We start from the raw sequence: 18,860 nt of genomic DNA on the forward strand, positions 1-18,860 counted from the left end.
TACAGCTGTCCATGTGAGAAACATGGATTTTCCAAATTTAATCCGCAAACTTGTAGCAATTCTACATTTATGAATTGCACTGATTTGTATAAACGACGCGCGCGCCACCTATTGGAGAATTGTTGTACTAAGTCAGAAACCTTCGCGGGCATGCGCACAACAACATATCAAAGTTTCATCGCAATCGGATGATCGGTTTAGGAATGCATAAGGGACAAACAAACAAACATTCATTTTTATATATAGAGATAAGCAGAGAGAGATAAGAAAACTATATAAAATTGTATTTTTTATTAACATGTTTTTGAAATATTACAAATGTTATATAATAAGGACAAGATCCAAAACTGTTAAAATATGAGATACAGATATTATAAAAATAATAAAAGAATTAATTAAAAGTAGTATGTACTTTGTGTTACAAAGCCTGTTACGAAAAGAATTTTGTGAAATTTCAACTTATTTTAATATTTTTTTCGTTTCAGTCGGAGACTATATAACAGCAAACAAGGAAATAGAAAAGATAAGTAAAAATACAAGAGCAAATAAAAAAAAATAGAGAAAATGAGTTTAACTGCAGAAGTAGGCAAATAAATAAAAAAGTAGAAATATAGAATTTTATAAACAAATGTCTATTAAGCTGTCACAGCCACTCGATCGAATCGGGTCGATTTTTTTAAGGCAACCGTGGAGCAATAAAATCAGATTCATTAAAAATGACGAGCAACAAAATTGAAACGTTATCGATCCAGATATCTGATTAATTCTTATAATTTCATAATAATTTTTTAATGTGGAGTAACTTTATGGGTGGTTTTCGGAGTTTAAAAGTAAAGCAAAAATCAGGAATAGAGCAACTAATTACCAAAATAGAACTAAAATACACAAACAAGAACTAAACACACAAATTAGAACTAAAAAAATCTATCGGTTGTTTTTGTATTTTAAATTTTTTTAAATTTAATCTAAAGCTAGCACAGCCACTATTTTCTCCGAATCGATTGGAGCAACAAAATCGGGAATAGAGAGCAACAAAAGAGCACTAAATTTATATATAAATTTTATTCGATTGTACAGAAGTGACTGTGTCAGCTTAATAAACGTCATTACAAGCGCGTTCTACGCCATTTATATTTTATATTTTATTTCATGTTATTTTTTTTTACATATATATACCTTAAATATATCTACAGCAAAAGTGATCATAATCTATTTAAGATGCATATTCAATATGCATGTAAATATAAATAAAATTTTTAATTTTATACAAGGTAGATATAATCTAATATTACTGATTAAGACAGTTATAAAGTAACAAAAAATAAGCGTTTTTACTGGAAATCAATGAAATATTGATTCTTAGTGATCTTATTCATATATTTATAAATAGAAATTAATATAGTTTTCGTAATAATTATATATATAGGGGAGACCGGGGACAAAAGTAACATTTTTTGTATTATAGGTCACTAATTAATTATCGTTAGAGATATAAAAAAAAGATTATATGTTAAAAAACTCCATTTATTGCTCTATTATTATATACCTATGTTTCAATCTCAAATGATAAATATTTAAAGAGTTATTATAGCATTTCGCAAGTACGTTGATTGTTACTTTTGTCCTGGGGGCCGGGGACGAAAGTAACATAGTCTGGGGATGAAAGTAACAGTTCTTATTTTCGGGAAAATAAAATAAATATGCCTTTTTTCAATTTAAGGCAACTTTTATTATAATCTTTTATTAAGCAAGATAACTTTTATTATAAATTTGCATTATATTATATTAAAATAAAAAATAAAATAAATATTTATTTTTATCATCTTTAAAAAACTTAAAAGAAATAATCTTTGTTAAGCAAAATAATTATAAGTAATATCATAAAATAATTATACTTAATATCACACCAGTTTTGTACTTTTTTAAGTCTAAATAATAGTTTAATTCCAAATAATAGTGTAAAAATTGTATGATAATTACTTATACAAAAGAGATTGTATCTATTCCGAATCACAATTATGGCATACGTAATAAGAATCGCCTTAGGTACAGTTATTACGGGATCAGCCCTTATACTTTAAGCATTGAAACATGTTACTTTCGTCCACAGAGTGTCGTGTTACTTTCGTCCCCAAACACATTTTTTAGAATAAAAGCATTATAATCTAAATATGATGCAAGACTTAGCCAAATTAACTGTAAAAACTTATGAATACATTTTAGAAGAATACACCGGCAAATAATTACGTCAATATATACACTTTAATTAGGCATAGATACAAAAAAACTAAAACAAGAAATACTTAGGTGAATAATGCAAATACACTAATTTCACTCCTGCATGTGCCAGCGGCGCGATCGTTCTACAACAATTAGCTGAAAAGGAAGAGAATCGGGGCGTATGCGTTTGACTATATAGTACAAAGTATTCAACACATTGTGTAGTTTAGTAGGAGGCTTGTTACTTTCATGACGCTGTTACTTTTGTCCCCGGTCTACCCTATATATACAGGGTGACCCATTTTAACTTAGGCAGCCAAATAACTCGAAAAATAAGCAAGATAGAGAAAAATGTTTTAGACAAAAGTTGTATGGTTTCGAGGGGGCCATAAGATGGTATCATTGGTTTGACCTTGAAGAGTCATTTGAAGGTCACGTGAAGGTCACTGCAATTTTTTTAAATGGAATACCCTATATATTTTTATACATTCTTGTAGCTTATTTCGAGAGCTTTCCAAAACACTATAATTAAGTACCTTTCCGTTAAGTACTTTTTGAGTTATGATGCTTGAAATAATTTCTTAATTTTACATAACCGTAAAATATCTTGTAAAATATTCATTTTTCGATTATCTTACCTTAATACTTTTATGTACAAAATAATGAGAGGAATCAATTGGTGTAAAGAAAACACATAGTTGTTTTTAAGAAAAAATATGGAATTGTTAATTGCAAATTACATATTTTTTCTTCGAAACAACTATGTGTTTTCTTTACACCAATTGATTCCTCTCATTATTTTGTACATAAAACTATTAAGGTAAGGTAATCGAAAAATGAATATTTTACAAGATATTTTACGGTTTATTTAAAATTAAGAAATTATTTCAAGCCTCATAACTCAAAAAGTACTTAACGAAAATGTACTTAATTATAGTGTTTTGGAAAGCTCTCGAGATGAGCTACAAGAATGTACAAAAATATGTAGGATGTTCCATTTAAAAAAATTGAAGTGACCTTCACGTGACCTTCAAATGACTCTTCAAGGTCAAACCAATGATACCATCTTATGGCCCCCTCGAAACCATACAACTTTTGTCTAAAACATTTTTCTCTATCTTGCTTATTTTTCGAGTTATTTGGCTGCCTAAGTTAAAATGGGTCACCCTGTATATATATATATAAAATTAATATAAATTGTACAAAAATATGTATATTTTATATTAGACTATTGTATTATTTATTATAAAAGGTTATTTATCATAAAATTTATACATATATATTTTCTTAATATGAATAATAAAAATTAATAAAAATTAAATCGAAATTGGCAAATAAGAGCGCAGCGCGATAGTTCGAGCGCAGAGAAGAAACAACACCTTCTTCTTTCCTTTTTATTATTCGTTTATTTAAAAAAAATGAAAAAAATTACATTAATAGCAAACATGAATAAACTAAATTATTGTACATTTGGATGGAATTACAGGGATCTGACTTATATAGGATATTCTGCGTGAATATTTTTTGACGATTAAATATAATACCTATATATATAATATCATTTTTAATCATATAATTGAACGTGTAATATGCTTCACGATCTTTTTCAATGTTTGCAATGCATTAACTTGTTACACTCATATATCATCCGCGTTAGTTTTAAACGATTTTTGTTTGCATGTGATTGGAATGAATTTCACATGAACCGGATGAGGAGGACGAATAACTAAATCCAATTTTAATCGGATATCTTTCGAATATTCAACGGGTTCCAAATAAAAATTATGCACCAAAGGAGCTATCATAGCTTTCATCTCCAAGAGACCGAATCGTTGACCTATAATGCGAAATTTATTAAAAATGATCGACATGAGGAGAAACAAAAATTGCAGCCAATTTACCTATGCAATTCCTTGGCCCTGCACTGAAAGGTAGATAGGAATAAGGATGACGATTCTCTATTTTCTCAGGCAAGAATCTATCCGGATCAAATACTTCTGGATTTGGCCAAAAATTGGGATCTCTGTGAACTGCGTAAATGTTAAGACGTATGATCGTTCCAGCGGGTACGATATATGATTCTGTGAACAACGTATTATAAAATTAAAGAATACTAAAATTTACGAAAAACAAGTTATTTTGAGAAAAATAAAGTATACATAATGATATATCCTTAAAATATTAATGCATTAATCTTATTTTAAATTTGATAACATATACTTAATATTATGTTACATATATAAAGATGTATGTAGCAAAAAAGTGATTAATTACGTAATTTTACATCATCCGTAAGCTTCCGTTCTATTAAATGCACGCTGGGATATAAACGTAACGCTTCCTTTAAACATCTCTCTAAATATGATAAATTTTGCAGTGATCTCATGTTAAGTTTTCCTCCATTATCTTGCATAACGTTATCGACTTCAAGCCTCACACGCTCCTATGTCATCCATAACAATTAAAATGTATTTCTTAATATTCTACTTTCTATTTACATAGATATAAATAAATTCTTAAAAATCAAAATAAAAAAATTAAGTGATATACATATTTGCTAATATTGAAAAAATATATTGCAATAAAAAAGAACGACATTTATAATACTTAAAAATTGTAATTTAAGTACTGTATCGCAATATATTTAGAAATAGATACCTGAATATCCTTATGTTCAGCTAATAGTAATAAAGCAAACATTATACCCGTCGCTGTGGTATCATGACCCTGTAATCACCATCATATTATCATATATTTAATGTGTATAAAAAAAGATTAATAAAAAAAGATTACAGATACGTACTTCGAACATAAAGGTATCAACTTCCTCTCTGATGTCCAAATCAGTTAAAGAATATTCTTGAGATGCCGCTATTAAAAGGTCCAACATAGCTAACCGCTTTTTTTTAACTAGAAAAAAAGCATATTAGGAACGACTCATTTTTGCGCGTCGCGCTTTAATTTTTAAACATTTTTTGATTAAAATTCAAATTCTATTGTATTACAAATAATAATGATTTAATTTTACAACAAATATATGTTGTACTTTTACGTGAGATTATGTTTAGTATAAATACTATAAATATAATTTATAATATTAGATTGCGCAATCAAATTTAAATTAGGAACTCTGATCGTACGTACTTCCAAACGCTTCGACATTATTTGTCGCCGCTTCTTTATCACTTTCAAGATTTTTTAAGTATTGGCCATTGGTACGTTCGTGATAAAGTTTTCTTTCCGCAATAATCTACATACACGAGTACAAACTTTTACAGTAATTTTTTTATATTAATAATAGTGTAATTTTATATGTACATATTTGAAGGATTTAAATTAAGGTTCTTTATATTACTCACTTTTTCCGTAAATCCATGCAATATTTTTAGGATTTCTTTTTGCTTTCTTCCTTGTGAAGACAATGAGAATATCATATCGTTGTGAAACCAAGGCCTGAATATTCTAAACAGTAATTCAATAAAGCTATATAATTATAATAATAATGTAATTTTATAAAAGTTTATTTTTAAAATGTTATTTAAACCCATCCTAACATGTCAAAGTAATCTTTAAATAATCATGCACAAGAGATTAAAAATTTTAAATTATATTTTTTACGAAGAAAATAGGAACTTCTAAAAACATTGTACTTTTGTTTTAGTTGTAGATTTTTTGGTTAAAAATAATTTCTTCTTAAATCTTAATATACAATTCATTTTTTTCTTAATTTTACAACATTTATAACATTTCCCATCTTTTTAACATTTCAAAATAATTTTTATTTTATAACGAAACATTTAGCATAAACAGTACATTCTCATTGCAGTTCGTCCGTTTAAACGAATTGACATCCTATATTAATCGTTTATCTTCTTATAATTAATGTGTAATATATCTATGAGAGACCTTTTAAGGTATTATTAAGATCTCTTTTAAGATAATTTATATATATACAGGGAGTCATGGAAATTATATATATATATATATATATATATATATATATATATTAAAATCATATTTTGAAATATCATAGACATATTACTTAATTATGTATTTACTGTATCCATATAAATTACCTATAAACTATCAGTTCGATTATATCGTGAATCGCATTTCGATATTGTTGCTGAAATTCACCAAGTGTTTGTAAAGAGACACCCATCGCAGTTTCTATAAATACATTTATTATATAAGATATAAATAACAGTCAAAGATTATCATAGCTGATTATTTGATGAGCAGTTTTCAGTATAAAAAACCGAATATTATCTATCTCCATTGAGGCGATACATTATATAGGAAAAAATTATTTTCTCACCTTAAAAAATAATGATTTAAAATGAAATTATACATAACATAACATACAACTATACATAATAAAATGAGAATTTTACAGAAGCCTTACCGCATATCGCGTTTAGCGTATGTTCACTAATAAAGGGCAATAAATCCTTTACTACTGTCCCTCCAACATCCATCAAAGATTTTGTCATGCAATCACCCTCCTTGATCAAGATATCAACAAATTGATTCAATATGTTAAAATGGAACGTAGGTGTTAATATCTTTCGCCGCGTATGCCACTTAATTCCTATAACAAAACAAGATTGCGATAAAATACTAAATAATAATATGTAAGATTATTAGCTTTATAGTTTAATGTTTATTCATCAATATTTAAGTAATATTATCATCCTATATTTAATTTTCTTATCGCACAAAATGATTTTATAATTTGTTAAACCTTCTTCTCATCTAATTTTCACGGTAATTGCAAGTATTAACGTAGATTTAATAATTATTTTGTAGTTAAATCTTTATAAATTAGTAGACAAGAATAAATTAAAATTAATTAATAATTCTATTATATGATGGTATTTGATTTGACTAAAATATCTGTATATTTTTATTTTATTATTGCAAGTATTAACGTAGATTTAATAATTATTTTGTAGTTAAATCTTTATAAATTAGTAGATAGGAATAAATTAAAATTAATTAATAATTCTATTATGTGATGGTATTTGATTTGACTAAAATATCTATATATTTTTTGACTAAAATATCTATATATTTTTATTTTATTGAAAATACATGGATTATGGCAAAATTATCCCAGTATGATTAAAAATTGCATTTTTTGAAATTTATTTTTATAATGAAGTAAAAAAGAAATGAGTTTATCGTTTAAAATAATATTCAATTCTAATTGTAATATTTTGCTCGATTTTTTTGTTATGAAGGCATGTCGATAATAAACTGTAAAGTATATATGTTTCTATATTAACGTAAATAGGTTACCTGTGCTGGTGAGAAGACCTGTGCCGAACCAAGGATGTAACATGTCATATGTAAGAGTTTTTTCGATGCGCTTGGTGCTGTTTAATATCGTCTAAAATCACCGAAAACATGTTAAGAGAGAAATGATTCATTATATCACATTCAATTTTAAATAATTTGTAAATAATTTGTTAATGACATCTTAATAAATTTCTATCTAGTCTCATCGATTAGGGATATTTTTTCTTATTATCTTTTTAAGAAACATTTTTTCTGTGCAAAAATCTTCTTATGAATCGCAAGATTTTCTAAATCTAATAATATCTATAGAGAATTGATTTTATTTTATTACCTCTAAATCATCTGGATGACGGATAGACACCACAAAAATGGAAAAACTCCAAACTTTAAAGATGGGATAATATTCATTATGTAATGTATAGAAGAGCTTCCATAGTTCTTCTGAAAAATATATATTATAAATTTTAATACACAAAAATTTTGATGGGATTAATTCTATTTTCAATATTAGTGCATCTTTATTCAAATACGTTGGAAAAAGATAAATAATAATAAAAAAATGGTATTTTATAATTAAACAAATGGTTATTGTGAAGAAAAGTGCTCAGATAAGGAATCTATATATAATCTTGATAAGTATATGTTTTAAAGTGAAAATGATTTATGAATTTAACTTGTATAAATAACTTGTATAAATAGATCATTTGTTAGTTAATATAAATAGATTAAAAATTTTGTACTTACCTGCTGAAACATGGGATTGGAACACATTGCCAACAATCGGTAAACCGGGTGGTCCCGGTATAAGTTTAATGAGTCGCCAATTTCTTTCATAATTTATGTAATATTTATTATACAAATAATATATCAATAAAATAAACATACATAATATCGATATAGTAAACATCGTTTCTTAATCTGATATTCTTGACCGTCTAAGTAATCTGAACCTTCTTCCGTTTATTGTTTTTCTATTCTTGGATCATATGTATTACATAAATATTTTTTGATACATATAAAAGTAGGTATTTGATTTTCGACAAACTTGGCAACTATCTTGATATTCTAAAGAATATTAATCCTAAAGAAAGTGAGAGAGAGAAAGAATAAAAGATCATTGTAATACATTAATCGCATATTTTTTTGTAGTTAATAATTTAATCACAAGCTATAAAAAATATGATAAATTTATTCATTCCAGGAAAAAATATTACATATGCACTAAATTTGTTAATCAAACAAAAAATTTTTTAATCTGCCAATTTCTTGCAATTGTTTCTCTATTGTATAATATAAAATTTCGCGAGATTCTATTGCAACATCTTAACTGCATTTAAAAGTATTATAATATTAGGGTGAGTGTTAACATCATAGATCTATTATATGTCAAATCTTTAACATAAATTGTTTCTAGTATTTTTATAATTTTATTTATTCTATAACTGTAAAAAATGTACTTAAGGTCATATCACAATATCCGATTACAGCTCATTTCTGTGCTTATTTATAAATATCTTAAATCAATAAAAATACTTTTATTGGTATGCAATGGTACAAAGTTGTAACAAACCGAAGTTATAAAGTATTTAAAGTATTTGCAAACTCTGTCATAAACAAATAAATATTTTGAAAATTTTTTCTGTTTAAATATTATAATATATTAATATTATAATATTATTAATAATTAATATATAATATTATTTAATAAAATTTTAGCAATATCAGACAAAACTAAGGACTCGTGGTAAAACCACCATGTTTACGCTAATTAACCAGTATTAAACACTGAAATTTTGCAAAAGGATGTTATAAAATTTTATTTTGTACAAATATTATAAAGATTACCTGATAGATTATATGATGCGACGATCAATCGAAACACAATTCAAATAATTAAAATGAAATTACAAATTTCGTTATGGAAATATATAATCCAGTGCAATAAATCTGCGCGAACTAATAAGATAAATGTGAGGCTTATATTTATAACCGTTCTTCAGCTCAAGAAGTTATTAATCATTGGATTTTATATCAGATATTATTCTTAATATGGAGGGTGTCCTACATTCCCGGTTGCTAACTGCTTCATTTGCGTACAACATTTTGCCGACATTTCCGATTGCCTACATGTATTATTGCACACACGAAAAAAATAAAAATACGAAAGTACGATTGCACACATGACATTATTGCTTACATGCACATTGCACACATGATATTATTGCACACAAAATAAGAAAATTATATTAATACTTTTCACACACGACTTTATTGCACAAATGAAATTATTGCATATATATAGATTGCACACATGATATTATTGCTTACATGCAGACTGCATACATGATATTATTGAGCACATACACATTGCACACATGATATTATACACAAGCAGATAGCAAACGGGAATGTAGGCAACTGAAGCCCTTCCTATTCTTAGGAAACAGACAGTTGAATAATTCTACCTTCATTAAAGAATAAATGATATATTTTTATTAACATTTATCTAAGAGTGTAAAAGTAATTATGAAATTATTTGAAAGTCAGACGTGAGATTAAGAGCATCTATTTAAAATAGCGATTGTTTCCATTTAAAATGAATCTTTTTCAAAATAGAGATATCAACATCTTGATATTAACAATATATAAGGAAATGTATGTAAGACAATATATAAGGACAAAATTTTATTTCTTTTACCAATTTTCACATCGAATCTTCTAACGCTTCATCAATTCGACAAATCAATAAATAAGAAAGAAATAGAGAAAGAGAGAGACTCCCATTAGGCGATTATTTAGTAATTTATCACTTCAAATTATCTCTAATAACGTCAACAAATGATACTAGTTGCTACTCTTGAATTTTATTCTATTTTTTATAATTGCTCTTATTATCGTTTTCTAGACACGTATTATATTTCGAGAGAGATTATACTCATAAGAAACAGGACACAAATATGATTGCTTATGACACCAACGAGATAATATTAAAGACCGATAGCCTTGAGTAAATTTTTGTGACCACCAAGTAAACTCGGATGTAGTAGAAGATTGATGATATTACCAGTTTAATAATATTGAAGACAATTACAAGAGTTATTTAAATCATGCGAGTATATCAGATCATTCAGCTATTGTTTTATTATCGCAAATGTATAAATGTATCTTTTATGTACCATCTTGTATGTCTCAAGAATAACAAAATAAACAATTTATTGTATCAAATCACTATTTTACTATCGACAATGCAAACATTTTGTTACCTACAGTAGCATTTAGCACGTTTTTTTCTGGTCATGCTAAATCTCATAAGGCCATTGGTCTTTAATAGTATCTCGTCGGTGCTTACGATTTGATATTGTAAAAATCAATTATCTTTAATGGGGTATTGCACTGTAAGAGAATAAATTTAATCTAAGAGAACATATAAAAAAATATACATCTCCTTTAATTTAATCTAGGTAACAAAGCTCATCAAAATCGCAGAAGGATACTTATGCTTCTTTGTAAGATTTTTGAGTTTTTTGTAAGATCATCTCTCTCTCTCTCTCTCTCCCCTCCTTTCTCTCTCTCTCTCTCCCTCTCCTTATTTAATAACTTATAAACTTTTATTTATTAGAATTCACATTCTATGCAATATAATTCCGAAGAACAATAAAATCTCGATGTAGCTCTGTCTAATTAACAAATTTTGTCTATTGCCTTATGCCATTTCAGCCAGAGTAAGTGCATTAGTATCGATAATATTAATCTTATATCTGCAATGAAACGATAATAGAGTATCAAAGATCGTACAAAGATCTTAGTTCGCTAAATATTTCGCTAATTTCGCATTTATATATTAATCTAATTAGTCGATTAAGTTGTTTCATTATATTGATACTAAAAGTAACATGATAATAAAACAAGATATCAAGTTCATGAAAAAATTGTTCAAAAAATTATTGTGCAAGAAAATGTTGTTGAATTTTATTGCTTAAGTCTCCTTTTTTGTCTACAAATCTCCTTTGGAATATGCTCTTTTGGAATCAAGAATAAGCAGAGAGAGAGATAAGAGAACTATATAAAATTGTATTAATTTATTAACATGTTTTTGAAATATTACAAATATTATATAATAAGGACAATATCCAAAACTGTTAAAATATGAGATACAGATATCATAAAAATAATAAAAGAATTAATTAAAAGTAGTATGTACTTAATATTACAAAACCTGTTACGAAAAGAATTTTGCAAAATTTGAATTTCTTTGAGTGTGAAACTTGGATCCCTAAACTTTTCCTTAATATTTTTATTTCTGTTCATGTGCAAACGAAAATACAATTTGTCTGTAAATGTGCAAACGAAAATCTATAGATTAAGCCTGTTGCGAAAAAAATTTTGCAAAATGTATTTACTTTCTGAAATATGCCATTGGAACACGTTGCCAGCAATTGGTAAATCCGGTGGTCCCGGTATAAGTTTAATGAGTCGCCAATTTCTTTCATAATTTATGTAATATTTATTATACAAATAATATATCAATAAAATAAACATACATAATATCGATATAGTAAACATCGTTTCTTAATCTGATATTCTTGACCGTCTAAGTAATCTGAACCTTCTTCCGTTTATTGTTTTTCTATTCTTGGATCATATGTATTACATAAATATTTTTTGATACATATAAAAGTAGGTATTTGATTTTCGACAAACTTGGCAACTATCTTGATATTCTAAAGAATATTAATCCTAAAGAAAGTGAGAGAGAGAAAGAATAAAAGATCATTGTAATACATTAATCGCATATTTTTTTGTAGTTAATAATTTAATCACAAGCTATAAAAAATATGATAAATTTATTCATTCCAGGAAAAAATATTACATATGCACTAAATTTGTTAATCAAACAAAAAATTTTTAAATCTGCCAATTTCTTGCAATTGTTTCTCTATTGTATAATATAAAATTTCGCGAGATTCTATTGCAACATCTTAACTGCATTTAAAAGTATTATAATATTAGGGTGAGTGTTAACATCATTCAGATCTATTATATGTCAAATCTTTAACATAAATTGTTCCTAGTATTTTTATAATTTTATTTATTCTATAACTGTAAAAAATGTACTTAAGGTCATATCACAATATCCGATTACAGCTCATTTCTGTGCTTATTTATAAATATCTTAAATCAATAAAAATACTTTTATTGGTATGCAATGGTACAAAGTTGTAACAAACCGAAGTTATAAAGTATTTAAAGTATTTGCAAACTCTGTCATAAACAAATAAATATTTTGAAAATTTTTTCTGTTTAAATATTATAATATATTAATATTATAATATTATTAATAATTAATATATAATATTATTTAATAAAATTTTAGCAATATCAGACAAAACTAAGGACTCGTGGTAAAACCACCATGTTTACGCTAATTAACCAGTATTAAACACTGAAATTTTGCAAAAGGATGTTATAAAATTTTATTTTGTACAAATATTATAAAGATTACCTGATAGATTATATGATGCGACGATCAATCGAAACACAATTCAAATAATTAAAATGAAATTACAAATTTCGTTATGGAAATATATAATCCAATGCAATAAATCTGCGCGAACTAATAAGATAAATGTGAGGCTTATATTTATAACCGTTCTTCAGCTCAAGAACGTCTTAATCATCAGATATTATTCTTAATGGGAGAGGTCCCGTTTGTCTACATTCCCGATTGTCAACTGCTTCATTTGCGCACAGTATTTTGCCGACAGCTTCTTTTGCCTATATCCCGATTACCTACAAGTATTATTGCATACACAAGAAAAATGAAAATACGGAAGTAGGATTGCACATAAGACATTGTTGCTTACATGCACATTGCACACATGATATTATTGCACATATTAAATAAGAAAATTATATTAATACTTTACACACACGACTTTATTGCACACATGCTCATTGCACATGCGATATTATTATACACAAGCAGTTGGCAAACGGAAATGTAGGCGACTGAAGCCCTTCCTATTCTTAGAATCTTAGAAAGTACATGTATATATTCTATCTTAGAAAGTACATGCGTAGATACAGTATGTTCCGCCCCCCTGCGGGAGGCTCCACTTTCGGAAGATATAACCCAACCCAACCCATGTCCATGGTATGGGGTATACCTCGCTTTGCATAGAAAGTTATAAACCCATACTATATGTACATATAATAATATATATACATAGTATCAGATAAAGAATATGTTTTATTTATAAAACTTCTTTTGTTTATAACTTTTAAATAAACAACGTGCGCCAACTAAAACCTTTTGAATATTACTCAAGGTCATCACCTTGACAATATATGTCAAGGTTAAGATTATCCGAGGTGGCTCCCCTAAGCTAAATAATTACCATAAGTTTTGCATTTACATATATCATTAATCTAATGAGTCGATTACGTTGTGTAATAATGATTGACATTGATAGCAAGGTAAGAATAAGATATCTGTTCATGAAAAAATTGTTCAAAAAAATTGTTGTGCAAGAGAATATTATTGAAGTATATGTTTATTGCTTAAGTCTGCTTTTTGTGTATAAAACTAATTTTGTGTATAAAACTAATCATTGTGTATAAAACTAATTTTGTGTATAAAACTAATCATTTGAATCATTTTGAATATATTAAAATTAAAAACATGTTACAAACGAATAAAGTTATATAATGTCTATAAATGTATTTATTTCCAATCGACATAATTTTCTTACATATATACGACGTATTGCCTACGATGAACAATTCCAGACAAGATTAGGCCATCAGAATCCGTTTATATCAAGAGACAAAGTTGCTCTCTGTAAAATTTTCATAGTGTATATCAAAGTGTATATTTTCTATCAAGGCATATTGTTTTTATATTATTATATTAAATAACCGCACAGGTAACAATACTATTTTCTTATAATATAAATTTTTAGAAAAATTTTTATTATAAAACAAGTAAATAATTTTAAAATGTCGATAAAATATATTGTATACTTTGCTACAACTGTATAGTTATAGAAAATATAATTATATCAAAATTTTCACAGATTAATTATTATTTTTATGACATTATTTTTTAAAATATATTACATTAATACTATTACATCAATTTCTCATAACATATCATTTTTATCGTGCGTTTTTTCTTTGGATACATAGTTTGATCATATTTGATTATAATTTTTTATTATTATTTACGGCTTTCACCACCTTAAGTTTATGGGTATCGCCCGATAATTTAATCTGTAACGATTTATTTATTTTCTTTCTTATATTGTACCAGTGATAAGAATCCACAAATGGATCGAAATTGGTCGAAACATTTGGTCAGGTTAATTACACTGTTGGAGAAAAATCACTAAAACATGTAATGGTTCTTTCGTTGCTAGGGATATTAAGTACTTTTGTCACCAAAGATTTTTTTTATAAGATTCCCCTTCTAGTAATATATTTTTTTTTAAGGTCAAGGTTAAGCTTAAGAGAATATAAGTCATGTAATACGAATAAATATACTAATCAGTTTATTCTGCGAGAAAGATATTATTCCATAACATACACGTAACTCGATAATAAATACAATTTAACATTACGCATCGTTTACTGCGTTCAGGCTCAAATTGGTCCTTTTTTATTATTAATTTTTCTATTATAAATTATTAGTTTGGAGCCTCTACTTTTATATTTTAATTATTTATATTATATAAACATCAATACACAAATGTTCTGATTAGATTTTATTTTTAATATTATCTTTATTCAAATATGTTAAAGACAGATAAATAATAATAAAGAAAATGGATTATAAATGGTTATTAGAAAGAAAAATGCTCAAATATTTTACATGCAATAATCTTGATAAGTATTCCAGAATAGAAGATCTATGAATTTAACTTTTGCTAGATGACAGATTGTTTGTCAATTAATGTAAATAGATTAGAAATTGTTTTACTTGCCTGCTAAAACTTGAATAAATTGCTGTTACGGTCAGGCCCGGAGAAGAATGGGTCAAAAGAAAGTCATAACAATGATATTTTCCCGGAGTCGTGCGGTAAGAGGAGAACGTCTCGGGTCGAACGAACCTTAAGGTCCGAAAAAACAGATAAACGACTCCTTCTTGAGTCGCTATCCTGTTTCGAACGTTCGTTGGTCCTCTTTTCGGTAAGAGAATCTAAGCCCCTTTTAGACGGGGCGAGACCAAATGCGATCTTTAATGGCCAGGAATGAGAGCCGGGAAGATAATGAATAGAAACGTTTATTACAAAGTTTTAAATTTATTCATCAAATCGAATTTAAATTAAGACATAAGTAACATAATAAATTAAATTTTATAATTCAATTTAATATAATTAAATCTAGTTTACGACGGTATCATGTTTAATGAGTGTATGTGTGATTTTTCGCGAGTGTTACATTAGTACGGAGGTCATCAGTCGAATAGAATGGGGGTTGATTCCAATTTTATCTTTATATTCGACTGGATATTACAATAATTTTAGCGCGATAGAAATAGCAAAATTTTAATTGTGCGTGTGCGTGTGCGTGTGCGTGTGCGTGTACGTGTGTGTGTGTGTGTGTAGAAGATGAAGGAGAAGAAGGAGGATTCCATTAAAAGTCAATGCCTTTTAAAATTCGATTCGATTTACTTTTCCGTATCTTCTCCCTCGATTACGTTTTAGATTAACAAAATTTGTTCAGGTGTCTATTTGTCGCCAGTTTCTTACTAAGGTTTCGAATTTTCGTAAGATTTATCTGGCTATTGTTGATTAGATTTTGTCGGTTTGGGTCGGCTAAATTCATCATCGATTTCTTGTTTTCCTTCCTGATAAGTTTCGAAATGTTACTCTTTCTATTTAGAGGGAGATCTATATTGTTCTATCATCGATATATTTGTCTATTTCCCTGCCTGGTATTTTTTTATCTTCAGATAATTATTTGTTAATGGGATCGGTGTTGCTTTATTGTTAGTATTTTTTGCGTGTTTTTTCGTAATTACTCATTTACATTTCATTTATATATTTATCTGATAATGTAAAAATGATTATAAGATCATTTAAAAGTCAATAAAAGTCTGTGATTGAAAGCATTGACATAAAATAATGATTGTTTCCGTTTAACATGAATCTATTTCAAAATCGAGATATCAATATCAATATGAACAAAATATGAGGAAGAAATTTCTATATAAGTATATGATTAATATATCTCGTCGATTAAAAATTCATTTCAAAGGAAAATAAATTCGAGCTACAAGAAAATAAAAAACAGAAAATAAAACGTAGAAGTCTACAAGCTCTACGAGGACATAGATATTGTCTCTTTCGTTAAAATAGGAAGACCAAGATGGCTGGGACACATCAATAGAATGGAAGACAATAACCCATGCAAGAAAGTCTTCAAAAATAACATTGCCAACAAAAGAGCCAAGGGCAAACCAAGAAACCGATGGTGGGGCGCGGTGAGAGATGACTTGGAATAGTTGGGAATAAGCGATTGGAGAGCGAAGTCAGAGGATAGAGATGGGTGGAGGTCGATTCTCGATGAGGCCAGGATCCTCTTTAGGACTGTAGAGCCGTAGGAAAAAGAAGAAGATCGCAGCAAATGGAGAAAGTAACTAAAATTGCAATCTATCTAGGCGTTCTTCAGTCGTCGAAATATATTTGTGCTATACTCCGCGACATTTGCATATGACATGTGCATCCTTTCGCGGAAGAAAAATACTCATTTTCATCCGATGCGATATTCGCGAGCGATACATCAATGATTTTTTTTTCCAATAACGATAACGAACCGCAATCAGAATTCTTTAAAGCAAGTTTTGCGCGGAAATCGACAACGACAATCGCCGTGCAGCATCATGTAAGATGAGCAGATTTCCTTGGGGTGGATACCGCCATCGGATGAGCATGAGAAGAAAGGAGAGAAATAAAAAAAAATGAACGGGCAATATCTATATGGTATGCGTGATTGTTATGTGGATGCAACCGAGAACTTTTAGCAAGGAGAACCAGCGAAATTTTTTTTTATGTTCTGATTTAGCGAGCATAAAAATTGCAATGTCACAATTGCAAAAGAGCGAAATTAAGAATTATTTTATTTGAGCAGAGTGCGTTGGAAAAAAGAAAGTGTATTTATATCAAATATTTAATATATATATAGGGGAGACCGGGGACAAAAGTAACACTTTTTGTATTATAGGTCACTAATTAATTATCGTTAGAGATATAAAAAAAAGATTATATGTTAAAAAACTCCATTTATTGCTCTATTATTATATACCTATGTTTCAATCTCAAATGATAAATATTTAAAGAGTTATTATAGCTTTTCGCAAGTACGTTGATTGTTACTTTTGTCCTGGGGGCCGGGGACGAAAGTAACATAGTCTGGGGATGAAAGTAACAGTTCTTATTTTCGGGAAAATAAAATAAATATGCCTTTTTTCAATTTAAGGCAACTTTTATTATAATCTTTTATTAAGCAAGATAACTTTTATTATGAATTTGTATTATATTATATTAAAATAAAAAATAAAATAAATATTTATTTTTATCATCTTTAAAAAACTTAAAAGAAATAACCTTTGTTAAGCAAAATAATTATAAGTAATATCATAAAATAATTATACTTAATATCACATCAGTTTTGTACTTTTCTAAGTCTAAATAATAGTTTAATTCTAAATAATAGTGTAAAAATTGTATGATAACTACTTATACAAAAGAGATTGGTATCTATTCCGAATCACAATTATGGCATACGTAATAAGAATCGCCTTCGGTACAGTTATTATGGGACCAGCCCCTTATACTTTAAGCATTAAAACATGTTACTTTCGTCCACAGAGTGTCGTGTTACTTTCGTCCCCAAACACATTTTTTAGAATAAAAGTATTATAACCTAAATATGATGCAAGACTTAGCCAATCAACTATAAAAACTTATGAATACATTTTAGAAGAGTACACCGGCAAATAATTACGTCAATATACAGGGTGTTCTTAAAAGGTCTCGTCAAACTTTAACCATAGATGCTACGTATCAAAACAAAGCAAAATGTCCATATAAACATGGGTCCGGAAATGCCCCCCTTCTGAGATAACACAGGATGAAGTCACGTATCTTCATAGGCCTATTTGGCTCAATCACTGTAGTAATGATTTGCATCAGATAAGATGTTCAAAGTGGTCACCATGAGCAGCAATGCACGCTCCACAGCGTCGCACCATGGATTGTCGAACATGTTCGAGAATTCCGGGAATACCCCGAATTGTGTTACACCCATCAACAATACGATCGCGCAGAGCCTGTCGA

At 27.8% G+C, this 18,860-nt stretch overlaps 2 protein-coding genes across 3 annotated transcripts in view; both read right to left on the minus strand.

Moving 5' to 3' along the window:
- The window catches only part of LOC145974699 (cytochrome P450 4C1-like), a 44,853-nt gene extending 35,234 nt beyond the window's left edge, over positions 1-9,619 (minus strand). Inside the window, exon 1 of one of the 2 annotated variants that reach the window (XM_083104733.1) lies at positions 9,367-9,619. The gene's annotated coding sequence lies outside the window, so the exon portion shown is untranslated. The remainder of the gene's footprint in view (positions 1-9,366) is intronic. The other variant, XM_083104708.1, reaches the window with a different exon arrangement.
- On the minus strand, positions 3,770-13,164 carry LOC145974815 (cytochrome P450 4C1-like). The gene is made up of 13 exons (XM_083104852.1): positions 13,025-13,164; positions 11,922-12,258; positions 7,853-7,962; positions 7,522-7,612; positions 6,626-6,811; positions 6,297-6,390; positions 5,580-5,682; positions 5,365-5,470; positions 5,024-5,130; positions 4,879-4,947; positions 4,495-4,663; positions 4,122-4,301; positions 3,770-4,057 (listed from the first exon to the last, which is right to left on the minus strand). Exons 2-13 carry the CDS (start codon positions 12,082-12,084, stop codon positions 3,858-3,860), a joined length of 1,578 nt encoding a protein of 525 aa, XP_082960978.1. The 5' UTR covers positions 12,085-12,258; positions 13,025-13,164; the 3' UTR covers positions 3,770-3,857.
- Positions 13,165-18,860: the final 5,696 nt, after the last annotated feature.

The sequence above is a fragment of the Camponotus vicinus genome, unplaced genomic scaffold (assembly GCF_025532165.1).
Source record: "Camponotus vicinus isolate PSW18456_S1 unplaced genomic scaffold, iyCamVici1.0 SCAF_1, whole genome shotgun sequence".
NCBI lineage: Eukaryota > Metazoa > Arthropoda > Insecta > Hymenoptera > Formicidae > Camponotus > Camponotus vicinus.

Coding starts and splice junctions, on each gene's coding strand:
- LOC145974815 (XM_083104852.1), bottom strand. CDS start 12,084: ATGTTTACTATATCGATATTATGTATGTTTATTTTATTGATATATTAT. Junction 7,963..11,921: donor CCAATGGCATATTTCAGAAA/GTAAATACATTT, acceptor TATATTTTTCAG/AAGAACTATGGAAGCTCTTC. Junction 7,613..7,852: donor GTCATCCAGATGATTTAGAG/GTAATAAAATAA, acceptor CGGTGATTTTAG/ACGATATTAAACAGCACCAA.